This window comes from Hyla sarda, chromosome 1 (genome assembly GCF_029499605.1).
Source record: "Hyla sarda isolate aHylSar1 chromosome 1, aHylSar1.hap1, whole genome shotgun sequence".
Lineage (NCBI taxonomy): Eukaryota > Metazoa > Chordata > Amphibia > Anura > Hylidae > Hyla > Hyla sarda.
The window spans coordinates 337,547,516-337,562,021 of NC_079189.1; the positions used below are offsets into that span (position 1 = coordinate 337,547,516).

The 14,506-nt window shown below is 44.4% G+C and overlaps 1 protein-coding gene across 1 annotated transcript in view; it reads left to right on the forward strand.

Moving 5' to 3' along the window:
- Positions 1–570: 570 nt before the first annotated feature.
- The window catches only part of TMEM38B (transmembrane protein 38B), an 81,722-nt gene continuing 67,786 nt past the window's right edge, over positions 571–14,506 (forward strand). Inside the window, exon 1 of the mRNA XM_056520311.1 lies at positions 571–748. Within this exon, the coding sequence (XP_056376286.1) occupies positions 640–748 (109 nt within the window). The 5' untranslated portion in view covers positions 571–639. The remainder of the gene's footprint in view (positions 749–14,506) is intronic.

Here is a 14,506-nt window from a genome sequence, read left to right on the forward strand (position 1 = left end):
TTCCTGCATGTAGTTATGATTTTTTCCAGAAGTACAACAAAATCAAACCTACATAAGTAGGGTATCATTTTAATCGTATGGACCTACAGAATAAAGGGAAGGTGTCATTTTTACCAAAAAATGTACTGTGTAGAAACGGAAGTGCCCAAAAGTTACAAAATTGGTTTTTTTTTTTTCAATTTAGTCTCACAATGATTTTTTTTTTCAGTTTTGCCTTAGATTTTTGGGTAAAATTACTGCTGTCATTACAAAATAGAATTGGTGGCGCAAAAAATAAGCCATAATATGGATTTTTAGGTGCAAAATTGAAAGGGTTATGATTTTTTAAAGGTAAGGAGGAAAAAACAAAAGTGCAAAAACGGAAAAAACTACAAAAAAAAGTGATAAAATGAAAAATCCCTGTGTCCTTAAGAGGTTAAAAAACAGAAACTGACACAAAACACATATGACCTCCTGCTTATCTGGTCACCATGAAGTACTGTAATTTTTACTACCAAGAAAAGTCTTTATACAGCTCAGCGTGAAGCCTTGGCCCCTCCCACCCATGTGACTGATCACATGATCCCATGACAGGTCCTTCGGCTTAGGCATTCCCCCATGAAGGCACAGCAGTGTGCGTAGGAGCAGCCGGCTGTCAGCATGGAGCTGGTCACTGAGGCGGCTGTGCACTTCTCCCGCCTTTCCATGTTCCCTTATTTTGATGGCGCCCATTACGTAGTGTCTGTTCTGTCAGCCCGGGAGCAGGCAGGTGAGTGGAGGCGGCGGGGGCTGGCTGTATAGGTGTAGTGTACGGCTCTGACACCCCGGGGGGGGGGGGGGTGCGTGCGTGTACAAGTGCCAGTGGGATCACCGTTTATGACATATACAGAGATAACTTTAAAGGTGCATTCACACATGGCAGATTTATTTTGGACACCTCTGTGACTGACATTTAATTCTATACAGCTGAATAGCATTTTGCAACCACCATTCAGATCAGTGTGCCTCCAGCTGTTTCAAAACTACAACTCCCAGCATGCCCGGACAGCCTTTGGCTGTCCGGGCATGCTGGGAGTTGTAGTTTTGAAACAGCTGGAGGCACAACGGTTGGGAAACGCTGCCTTAGTAAGTATACCGTGCTTAGCACAGATTTTTCTTTCATTACCCCCTTGCTGGCACCTCCGTGATCAGACCTCACCGGAACCCCCCCCCCCCCTTTAACCCTGGACGTTTTAGATCCAAGTGCACGTTACTATAAGGCTACTAAAGATGAGCAAACTTACAGTAAATTTGATTCGTCACAAACTTCTCGGCTCGGCAGTTGATGACTTATCCTGCATAAATTAGTTCAGCTTTCAGGTGCTCCGGTGGGCTGGAAAAGGTGGATACAGTCCTAGGAGACTCTTTCCTAGGACTGTATCCACCTTTTCCAGCCCACTGGAGCACCTGAAGGCTGAACTAATTTATGCAGGATAAGTCATCAACTGCCGAGCCGAGAAGTTTGTGACGAATCAAATTTACTGTAAGTTCGCTCATCTCTACAGGCTATGTTCAAACTGTCAGGTTTGCCATATACAGCGTGACAGTTCATGGGAATGGACAGAAACGAGTTGACCCCAACATAGTAAAATTTTGGTTGGTTACCAATTGCAGATGAGTTTTGTCATTGACCCAAAAATCCTGCAGTTCAAGAGTCTAAGGGGTATGTTCACGCTGCGGAATCTCCGCTCGCGGAATTCAGGGGGCCGCCACTGAAACTAATTTGGCGGTAGGACCGGGGGGGCACTGCGCCGTCAGCATTGACGGCTATTCAGTACTCGTGGAATTCCACGCAAATAATGAACATGTTCCTTCCTTTGTGCGGAACACTTTCAGCGGCAGAAATTCTGCAGTGTGAACGGGTCTCGCGGAAGACCCATTTACACTGATGATAATGTTCACAGCGCGGGATTCTACTCGTGTGAACATTACCTAAGGGTCCCATTCACACCATCCGCCCAAAAAAAAAATCCAGGTAAAAATTCAGACAAATCAGTTAGCCATAGAGCCGCTCGGATATGCCCCCTTTCCACAGACCGCAATGCATTTCCAGGGCAGAGTTTTCCGACCCAAAATTTCTGGTGTGCATGCTGCAACAGAATCCCATTGGCAACCATGGAAGGCAGCTGCGCCAGAATTTCTGGGCGGAATATCTTCGCTGGATTCTGCTCGGAAATTCTGCTGTGTGAATGGGCCCTAAGACTATTCTCATATAGATTTTTAAAATGACCTGAATGCCGTCCCTAGCAAACTATCTTGGGGCCATTGAAATCAATAGGGCTTGTTCCTGTCCGGACACCGTTGGCATTCCCTTTTTGCCAATTTATCTGTGCCATGGAGGTCTCAAATCTGAACTAGCTCTAAGAGGCATCCAAAAAATTATGTATTTTATTTTGTAAACTATGGATTCCTATACAGTGGCATTCCTCAGGGGGGGAAATTGATCAAAACCTGTCCAGAGGAAAATTTGTTCAGTTGCCCATAGCAACCAATCAGATGGCTTCTTTTATTTTTCAGAGGCCTTGTTAAAAATGAAAGAGGCAATCTGGTTGCTATGGCTAACTGGGCAATTTTCCTCTGGACAGGTTTTGATAAATTTCCCCCTGAGGGGTACACTGCAAAATCCTCATCATACAACTCTGAAACGTTGCAAATGTGCTGTGTTTAACCCCTTGAGGACGAAGCAATTTTTCATTTTTGCACTTTCGTCTTTTCTTTCTAAAAATCATAACACTTTCAATTTTCCATCTTGCGCCACCAATTGTACTTTGTAATACTGTCAATCATTTCACCACCAAATCTACAGCGAAACCAGAAAGAAAATATTTGGAAAAACATTGGGAAGAAAAAAGTGCCATTTTGTAACTTTTTGGGGGCTTCCTATCCTACATGGCCCACTTTTCGGTAAAATGACACCTTCTCTTTATTCTGTAGGTCCATACCATTAAAATCATACCCAACTTATATAGCTTTGATTTTTTTGTACCTGTTTTAAAACTTTTTGAACGAAAATTAGAATGTTTAAAATTGTCCTTTTCTGACCCCTATAACTTTATTTTTACATATAAATTCCATATACAGGGCTCATTTTTTGCGCTGTAGTCTTAAGTTTTTATCAGTACCATTTTTGTTTTGTTGGGAATTTTTGATTGCATACCCTAAACATTTTGAAAAAGTGACCAAAAATACACAATTTTGAACTTTGAAAATTTTTAATGTGTACGTCATTGACATTGTAGTTTAATAATATTTTTATAGTTTGGATATTTACGCACGTGGCAATACCTCATATGTTTATTTTTTTTGTTTACATATTTTTTTATGGAAAAAGAGGGGGTGATTCATACTTTCATTAGGGAAGGAGTTAAATCACATATATTAACTTCATTAACTGCATGGAGCAGCAGATCACCAATCGAACAGAGAGAAGGCAGGTAGGGACCCCCCCCCCCCCCAATTCTCTCAGCTGTTTGGGACGCTGTGGTGAAATTTCACCACGGCATTCCCAAACAGCCCAACTGAGCTGCTGGGATACTTTTACGTTCACTTTAGACGCGGCGATCAACTTTGATTGCCGCATCTAAGGAGTTAATGCGATCGGTGATGTCCGGCATTAGACACGTGTCCCTGGAGCAGATAGCTGCTGGCACCGACCCGCTATGACCTGCGCTCAGCTCCTGAGCACGCGCCATAGAAGGGGAGCGGGACGAGGGTGTACAGGTACGCCCTCCGTCCTCAACAGGTTAATAATAATAATACCCCTTTTACACTGCTGTTGGTGCCCGTCAGTGTGACGCCCTCTGCAGAATAGCGAGAGAAAAATTACAGCATGTGCCGTCTTTTTCTCCCGCTATTCATAACGTGTCCCGGCAGCCCACATAATAGTAATTGGGAGCTGCTGGGACCCTTTGTTTGCTGTTGCTTCCCGTTAAGAGAACAGCCATTTCAAGACAGAAAAAAAATAATTTTGAGGAGAGCAACGGCAGTGTCAAAGTAGCCTTAGTATGTTTTGAGAGGAAACCAAAGTACCCAGAGGAAACCCACACAGACACAGGGAGAACATACAAACTCATTGCCCTCGTGTATTCTTGTATATATGCAAACATTTTTTGCTCATAGTGAAGTATTTTTCAGTCGCTAAAAGGGGTTATCCAGGATTAGGAAAAACAGAGGTGATTTCTTCCAAACAGCGCCACACTGTCTTTAGGTTGTGTGTGGTATTGCAGCTGAGTTTCGTTGAAGTAAATGGAGCCAAGTTGTAATGCCACACACAACCACAGGGCAGGGGTAGCGCTGTTTTTGGAAGAAATTAGCTCTGTTTTCCTAATCCTGGCTAACCCCTTTAAGTCTGAGAGTTGTGGTTATGCAGCAGCTGGAGAGCCATCAGGGAGGAACCTCTGCTATATAGAATGTGGCCATGTAGAATGTCTGCCTGCTCTGCTACCTGGCAAGTTCTCGCATTGCTGAGAGTATTTATTGCTGATGTCTAAAACAACTCTAATCACAAATCTACAAAGCTTTTTTTTACTTGATCCGTACTGACAGTCTGATTACAGGGCGAAACATCTGACTATCTTCGGGCCTATAAAATCTACTTATTATTATTAATTATTATAAAAATAAGTAGATTAAAAACATTATTTTTCCATCATATAATTTTTTTTTTTTTTTTTTTTTTTTTAGTTCAGTAAATATTTCTGGGGTGGATCAGTACATATATTCAGTATTAAATTAGTGTATCATGGAAGCAAGTTCATGTTTACACAGCAAACACCAATATGCATTCAGTGTATACAAAAAGCATTTTTGCTTGTAGTTTTGTTTTAGATAACAATATTTTAACTGAAAACTGAAACCTGAAACATTATAGAAATTGTCGGTGAATTCCGCTATCAAATACATTTTAAGCCAGTGTGTTCCATAGTGTGCCTCCAGCTGTTGCCAAAGCACAACTCTCAGCATGCTTGCAGAGGATCTTTATTTTTTTTTTTTTCATTGGTTACTTGCGAAATGCAAATGCTAAATTAATGATTCCCAACTAAGGGGCCTCCAGCTGTTGCACAACTACCACTCCCAGCATGCCAGCAAAAGCTGAGGGCACCCTGGTTTGGAAACACCATCCTGAGCAATAATAGGGGTGCAGGGGAAACATAAAAAAATAACCTGATGCTCGCCTACTGCAAATCCTATTCTCCACCATGCGGTCCAGGTATCTTCTCCTGACAAACAGCTTGTTCCAGGACCTTTCTTGCTCAGCCAATCAGTGGCCGCAGTGGTGTTATGTGTTAGTCCAATGATCGGCTGAGCAGGAAGCTCCTGTAAGTCCCATAAGACACCGGACTGCATGGAGATCGGAATCTGCGGCAGAACTACAGGTCCTGATTTTTCAAACTGGAGAGATTGTGCCCATAACAGCCAATCATAGCTCAGCTTTCCATCTTGTTGAACTCGGGTAAAGTGAACACTAAGCTGTGATTGGTTGTTGGGGACTAAATCTCTCCAGTTTTTCTCACACACATTTTCATAAATCAGCGCTGAAATTTCAGTTTTACAGTAAAGTGCAATGTTTAAAATAAAACTTGCAAAATTTTTTGTTTTTTATTTTCATAGTCATACATTAAATGTTCAAATTAAAGGTATCATGTACAACTGGTCAGGCACAAAACAAGCCCTCATATGAGTTTGTGGAAGGATAAATAAAAGTTATGTCTCTCAAAAGGCAAGGAGGAAAATACAAAAATGCTAAAATTTGCCTGTGTACTAAAGGTCAAAATGGTCTCCATAGATTGCAATGCAGTCCGCCAGAATAAACATGTTCATTTGTTTGGCAAGTCCTGAGTCTTGGATATTCCTGCTGCATTTTCTACTGCAGAAATTCCGAAGTGTGAATGGTGCAGCATAATTCCGTGGCAAAAATTTTGTCTCTGGAAATTCAGCTGTGTGGACGGACCCCAACTGTACTGTTTGGTCAGAAAAGTACCATATTTTCCAGCGTATAAGACAATTTTTAAACCCGAGAAAATGTTCTCAAAAGTCGGGGGTCGTCTTATACGCCGGGTGCTGCAGTCGGCCGGGACGCACGGGGTATGGATTAGCCATACCCCGGACGTCCCAGCCGAGATTAATTTCCCCCGTCACGTTCAGGATATCCCTGTATCCCGAAAGATCTTTTCGAGACACAAGAATGTCCCGATTACCTTTCTGTGGCCCCGCGTTAACTTTAAAAACGCAGGGGCTGCCGGGAGGTAGCGCACGCAGGGACATCACAGACGTCCCGTGCATGTGGCCATAGAAGCGGCAGAGCGGAGCCGAGCAGCGAGGACGCGCGTGGTAAGTTACCAGCGGCACGTCATCTTCGGTGCTCCAACCACCGCTCCTCCGGTCCCGGAACGTACTGCTATGGCCTATAGGCCATAGCAGTAGATCGTGACCCCCAGCCGGAGGAGCGGTGGTATGGCTGAAGGCTGTATGTCTGGCGTGGCGTGGTGTGGGTGCGGGGGGGGTCACTGCCTACCTACCTAATGTGGGGGGAACTATACTGCCAACCTAATGTGGGGAAACTACAACCTAATGGGGGAAACTACAACCTAATGTGGGGGGGGGGAACTAATATATATATATATATATATATATATATATATATATATATATATATATAATTAGTTCATGTACATATTTATACATAGATATTTTACCCCTCAGCCCCCAAGGTGATGGGTTATGAAAACTATATATTTTTTCATAACTTCATTCCATACCTGGGATACTGTCCGTGATCAGTCAAGTCATAGGTGTGGTCGGTGACAGCTGGAGCAGAAGTAGGCATCACACACAACAATGTTACATGACATGTTTTATCTCGTATATAACTCACATTTGTCACAGGCATGAAATAAAAGTATTGGCAGTCCTGTTCTTAAAGGAAACGTGTCAACGTGCAGTCTGGAAACAAGATGTGGACCTTATTGCAGCAGACCAGTGGACCTCCATCCGGTTCCGCTGATGTTGCCGGGAAAAGGGCCAGCCCATCACAATTATATATTTTCCACAAGCATATAGTGGTCTTTAACTGCACTATGTTGCAGGTAATCCAAGCTAAATCATGCCCCCTTCGGGAAATAGAGCACCAGGAGTTCCCCAGGGATGTGGAAATCCTATCGCCCGACGCCCGGGACAAGTAGTTTTGGGCGCCGGGCAGGTGAATTGTTTATAGATTTAGCCCTGTATCGGGCTAGCAGGGACAGACCGACTTCCCCCTTATTTTTCTTTAATGCCGGTGTGAGGCGCAGGAGCTGAAGGAAGTCTACACCTCACACCGGCACTCGGAGTGTATGGAGGGGGCGGCAGCCTCCAGCTGACTGCAGAGCCCCCTTATATCCCCTCCCGGAGGATGGACGGAGCTCAGAAGACACAGCAGGGTGAGAGAAAGGATGTAGACCACTCCATCCCCCGCACACAGCTCTATCCCTCCCCCTGATCTGTCTCCACAGGACCTAATCCACCACGGGGAGGCTGCTAGTTTGCACGGGGAAAACACAGAGCAGGGGGGGTGAGGGGGAGGACGGAAATTTCACCTCACACCGGCCGGGACTACAGCTCTGATGTCCACTCATGGCGGCTCAGGTGAGGAGGCCGAGAATGCAGGCGGCGGCAGGAAGGGTGGTTGTATATGTATGGTGTGAGTGTATGTGTGATGTGTGTATGTAATGTATGATGGGGGGGCAGCGGCAGGTGTATGTATGATGTGTGCATATGTATGGTGTATATCAGTGTTTCCCAACCAGGGTGCCTCCAGCTGTTGCAAAACTACAACTCCCAGCATGCCCTGGGCATGCTGGGAGTTGTAGTTTTGCAACAGCTGGAGGCACCCTGGTTGGGAAACACTGGGGTATATGTATGGTGTGAGTGTATATGTGATGTGTGTATGATGTCTGTCTATGTGTGATGTGTAATGTATGATGTGTGTATGATGTCTGTCTATGTGTGATGTGTATGATGTCTTTGTGTGATGTGTGTGTAATGTATGATGTGTGTATGATGTCTAAGTGTGATGTGTGTATGTATGTATGTGATGTATGATGTGGGGTGGGCAGCGGCAGGTGTATGTATGGTGTATATGTATGGTGTGAGTGTGTGTATGATGTCTCTGTGTGGTGTATGTAATGTATGATGTGTGTATGATGTCTGTTGATGTGTATGATGTGTGTATGTCTGTCTGTGTATGTCGTGTATGTTGTCTGTCTATGTGTGATGTGTATGTAATGTATGATGTCTGTCTGTGTGATGTGTATGTAATGTATGATGTGTGTATGATATCTGTTTGTGTGATGTGTATGTAATGTGATGTGTGTATGATGTCTCTCTGTGTGATGTGTATGTAATGTATGATGTGTGTATGATGTCTATGTGTGATGTGTATGTAATGTATGATGTCTGTTTGTGTGATGTGTATGTAATGTATGATGTGTGTATGATGTCTGTTTGTGTGATGTGTATGTGATGTGTGATGTGTGTGTATATATGTGATGTATGATGTGGGGTGGGCAGCGGTGGGTGTATGTATGATGGGTGCATATGTATGGTGTGAGTGTATGTGTGTATGTAATGTATGGTGTGGGGGGGGGGGGCAGTGGCGGGGGGTGTGTGTATGTATGATATGGGGGCAGTGGCTGGTGCATGTATGATATGTGTATGCATGAATGTTTTGTATAGGAGCAGACTGTCACGTCGGGCATTAGGGCAGTTGTGCCATCTAATCTTATTTATTTTTAGTGGCACCCGCAGTAAATTGCACCCCCAGAATCCCGCCCTTCATACTCACCCGCCAACCAAGAGCCCCACAGATGCACGCAAACACGCCCGAACCAAAACTGCAACTCCCAGCATGTTGCCCCATAACCTAAACTGTAGAACTATAAAGTGCAACATGCTGGGAGTTGTAGTTTTGGTTCGGGTCAGCTGCAGAGCCATAGGCTGCATCAGGGCATGCTGGGTGTTGTAGTTACTAACTGTAATTCCCAGTATTCCTTGACATAGACTATGGCTCTGCAGCTGACGCAAACCAAAACTACAACTCCCAGCATGTTACACAATAACCTTAACTATACAGTGCAACACCCACACAACCATAGGCTGTATCAGGGCATGCTGGGAGTTGTAGTTATCTAGTAACTAAATGCAACTTCCAGCATTTTCTGACACTAAATGCAGCATATAAACTGGAGAAGCAGAACCCCCCCCCCCCCCCCAGTAACACATAAGTCCCTATTGAGACTGAAAAATAGTGATTAAAATATTTTAAAAAGTGCGTATATATGTGAATAAGCCCCTTTCCTAATAAAAGTTTCCAATTTTCTTTAAATAAAAATAATGTACAAAAATAAACATAAGTGGTATCGCTGCATGTGGAAATGTCCAGACTATTAAAATATAATGTTAATAAAACCGTACGGTGTAAATGTAAAAAATAGTCCAGAATTGCTCATTTTTGGTCACTTCATATGAGAAATTTTTTATAAGGTGATCAAAAAGTTACATCTAGACTTTTCTGGGCTTGTCTGGGGTGTAAGAGGAGCTACAGCTCTCCGGCCGCTAATAGCCTGGCATACTGCGATCGCCTATTAAACTATTAGATCTAAAGAGATCTTATATCCATCCCTGGTGGCCTAGTGGGGGGGGGGGGGGATCAGACTATTTTGGTGGAAATTATTTCATCTACCAGGACAAGTGGATTTTCTTGAGGGACAAGTAGATTGTGTTCCGCTTTAGTCCCTTGGACAAGTAGTTTTTTTTTTTAATTTCCACTCCTATGGTGCTTGTACTGTACTTCCAATTTCATACAGACATTTATATTCCCTGGAATGAAAAAAATATTTTTAGTATAGGGTCCCACATAGCGTATACGCTGCATATTTTGATTGACTTAAACTCCATTGACCCTACTTTGGAGGCTGTATGACTTCATACTCGTGTGCCACACAGATAGCAATGCACGTTTTTGTGTTTTTACAGTAATTGCCTAAAATATTGTAAGGGTTCTTCACACATAATGGATACAATGCAAGGAGCTGTGCTTCTGGCCCGCACAAAAAAAACAGAATGCATTTGGAAATGGGTAAACATAGTTGCTTGCAAAATAAATTGTCCGTTAAACTCAGTGGGCTCTGTGACTGTATGCCATGTTTATATGTAAGCACTGTTCTGCCAGTATGCTGATATATTCCTAGGACGTAGAGCACTTAAGTGTGAACATAGCCTAAATGTTCCGCAAAGTGTATGAATAAGGGCTTGTTCTTAATCTTGGAATAACATCTCAAAAAAACGGAACTTCCCATGACCTAAATAAAGTAACATGCACTGTAAAGGTTGCACTTAGTCACCTGTTCAGCAATATGTAGAACACAGCATCATGTTTCATTTCAGTTCTAGAGTTTAACCTGTGGCTCTCCAAAAGGAAGTATTTCCATATGGTCTGCTTAAATAGCTTCTGTGTGAAAAGGATTCCCCTAACACTGTAGTGTGACAGAAACAGGTCTCAGGTCTGTCGACTGGGAATGAATGCTCTGTTCACACTACGGATAATTGTGCTAAATATCAAAAAGGAATTCTGCCAGGTTTGATATTGCAGCACCATTCCTTTAAATTCAATGGGAATTCTGCTGCTCAGTTCAGTAGCCAAACTTCTGACAAGGAATTGGGTTCCGGTGGAAGATTGTGTAATCTAACTGGGGAATCCGCCATGGGTGTGAAAATGTAAATAAATAAATAGAATGCTTGTCCAAGAGACTAAAACGGAGCATAGTTTACTTGTCCCTCATGAAAACCCACAAAATAAATGTTCTTTCAGTTTATTTCATTTTTGCATTTTAGTTTTTACCTCCTAACTGTATAATAGCCATAACTCTTATTTCTCAGTCTTTTTTTGTGTGGGACCAATTGTACTTTGTAATGACACCTTTCACTTTTCCATAACGTGCTTTGAAACAAAAAATAAATAAAAAATAAATAAATAATAATATATATATTTGTGAGGTTAAACTGAAAATAAATGCAATTTAGCTAATTTGGGCTTTTTCTTTTTTTACACGATTCACCTTGTGGTCAAACAAACATGTTATTGTGATACTTTAGGTTGCCCTGATTACAGCAATAAATGGAAACGACAACAGGTGGATATTATAGGCAATTAGCAAGACACCCCCAATAAAGAAGTGGTTCTGCAGGTGGTGACCACAGACCACTTCCTGGCTGAGGTTTTGTTCACTTTTGAATGCTGGCGGTGCTTTCACTCTAGTGTTAGCATGAGATGGAGTCTACAACCCACACATGTGGCTCAGGTAGTGCAGCTCATCCAGGATGGCACATCAATGTGAGGTGAGCTGTGGCAAAAAGGTTTGCTGTGTCTGTCTGCGTAGTGTCCAGAGATTGGAGGTGCTCCCAGGAGACAGGCCAGTACATCAGGAGACGTGGAGGACACAGTAGGATGGCAACAACCCAGCAGCAGGACTGCTACCTCCGGCTTTGTACAAGGATCATTGCCAGAGCCCTGCAAAATGACCTCCAGCAGGCTACGAATGTGCATGTGTCCACTCAAAAGATCAGAAACAGACTTCATGAGGGAGGCATGGGGGCGCGACGTCCACAGAACCACAAGATTGGCAAATTCGCCACTGGCTCCCTCTGCTTTTCACAGATGAAAGCAGGTTCACACTGAGCACATGTGACAGACTTGACAGTCTGGAGATGCCGTGAAGAATGTTCTGCTGCCTGCAACATCCTACAGCTTGACCTGTTTGGCGGTGGGTCAGTAATGGTGTGGGGTGGCATTTCTTTGGGGGGCCGCACAGCACTCCATGTGCTTGCCAGAGGTAGCCTGACTGCCATTAGGTACCGAGATGAGATCCTCAGGCCCCTTGTGAGACCATATGCTGGTGCGGTTGGCCCTGGGTTCCTTCTAATGCAAAACAATGCTAGACCTCCTGTGGCTTGAGTGTGTCAGCAGTTCCTGTAAGAGGAAGGCATTGATTCTATGGACTGGCCTGCCCGTTCCCCAGACCTGAATCCGATTGAGCACATCTGGGACGTCATGTCTCGCTCCATCCACCAATGCCACTTTGCACCACAGACTGTCCAGGAGTTGGCAGATGCTTTAGTCCAGGTCTGGGAGGACATCCTTCAGGAGACTATCTGCCACCTCATCAGGAGCATGCCCAGGCATTGTAGGGGGGTCATATGGTCTACATCAAAGTTTGATCAGCTGTAGTGTGGTTTTCCACTTTGATTTTGAGTGTGACTCTATATCCAGACCTCCATGGGTTGATAAATTCTATTTCCATTGATAATTTTTTTTGTGATTTTTGTTGTCAGCACATTCAACCATGTAAAGACAAAAATATTTCATATGATTAGTTCATTCATTCAGATCTAGGATGTGTTATCTCAGTGTTCCCTTAATTTTTTTGAGCATTGTATTCCTTAAAGGGGTACTCTGCCCCTAGGCATCTTATCCCCCTATCCAAAGGATAGGGGATAAGATATCTGATCACGGGGGACCCACCGCTGGGGACCCCCGTGATCTCTGCTGCGGCACCCCACCATCATCACTGCACAGAGCAAACTCGCTCTGTGCCTGATGAGGGGGAGATACAGGGGCCGGAGCATTGTGACATCATGGCTCTGCCCCCCTCATGACGTCACAGCCTGCCCCTTAATGCAAGTCTATAGCAGGGGGCGTGACTGCCGCCACGCCCCCTCCCATAGACTTGTATTGAGGGGATGGAGCCGTGACATCACGATGCTCCGGCCCCTGTATCGCCCCTTAATCAGGCACAGAGCGAGTTTGCTCTGTGCAGTGATGATGGTGGGGTGCCACAGCCAAGTTTGCGGGGGTCCCCAGCAGCAATCGTTTGGATAGGGGATAAGATGTCTAAGGCCGAGTACCCCTTTAACTACTCCTAACACCCCACCCTAAACTTTTTTTTTCCAAGCTTTTAGAAGCTCTATCATTCCTTTTTTCCTTCCTCACATTGTGTGAGCTCCCGGCAGGAGAAAGTCGACGTTCCCTATGAGGCGTGATGTCACTAAAGCCTGCAAGAGCTGTGCTTCACCATGCCCGGCACTTTCTGAGAGGTCTCCTGCCAGGCCAGGAGGAGACTAAACTAACTGTTTGACTTGCGCAGGGAACAGAACAGAGCCACCTAGTGGCCGTTTTTCCAATCACATTAAAAACACATAAATGTTGAGAATTTTAAGTAAATAGCAAAGTTTCTTATAATTACATAAGGAAATGAACACGTCGACCAAGTGCCACTGCAACCACCCTCAATCTTCTGATCCGAAGTCAGATGCCTTTATCCATTAGGCCACGTGGTCCTGACAAAATTACACAAGGAACAATATATAAAAATGTTTGTTTGGTGACAGGTACTCTTTACGGACCAAGGGCAAACTGGGACGCCCTCTGTTTTTGGTACTTAATCCGGCAGTGATAGAAATGGGAGGACTGCTCATATCTATCATCCCGGGACATTGTGATTCGGCTATCAATTTTGACCAGCGAATCACTGTTTTTCCAGGCTATTCGAGTCACTGGGAGACCCAGAAAATAAGGGTGGGTGGTGCTGTCAGACAGCACCAATGACCCTTGCCCACCATGAGTGAGCATGCACAGCCAAAGGGCATGCCGGGAGTTGTAGCTATGTGCCTCCAGTTTTTGCATAACTATAACTCCCAGCATGCCCTTTGGCTGTCCCTGAATGCTGGGAGTGGTAGTTATGCAACAGCTGGAGACCCTTTTTCATTGAAAAGTGTGCCTCCAGCTGTTGCTTTACTACAACTCCCAGCATGCACGGACAGCCAAAGGGCATGCTGGGAGTTGTAGTTATGTGCCTCCAGCTGTTGCATAACTAACTCCGAGTATGCCCTTCGGCAGTCAGTGCATACTGGGATTTTGTAGTTTTGCAACAGCTGGAGGCACACTGGTTGCGAAACACTGAGTTGGGGTCTGTTACCTTACCCAGTGTTTCCCCACCAGTGTGCCTCCAACTGTGGGAAAACTACAACTCCCAGCATGAATGGACTGTCAGTGTCACTGTTGTAGTTTTGCAACAGCTGGAGGTGTGCAGGGTACAGTCACACATGCGGGGTTTACAGTGAGTTTCCTGCTGCGGGTTTGAGCTGCGGCAAATCTCCTTCCGCAGCTCTAACTCCCACTGAGAAACTCAATGTAAATCCCTGCATGTGTGAATGTACCCTAAAAAACACTTGCACTATACTTACACAAAATAAAGAGTAAAACACTACATATACACATACCCCTACACAGTCTCTTACGACACTGTTGCCTAAACAGAGCCTCCCAGCATTGACGCACTCTTCAGGCATGCTGGGAGTTTAGCAACAGCTGGAGGCACCCTGTTTGGAAAACACTGTCGTTGGGTATTTTTGGTAGAGGATGCAAACTCCATGCTTGCATCGGGGTCTGCCCCTA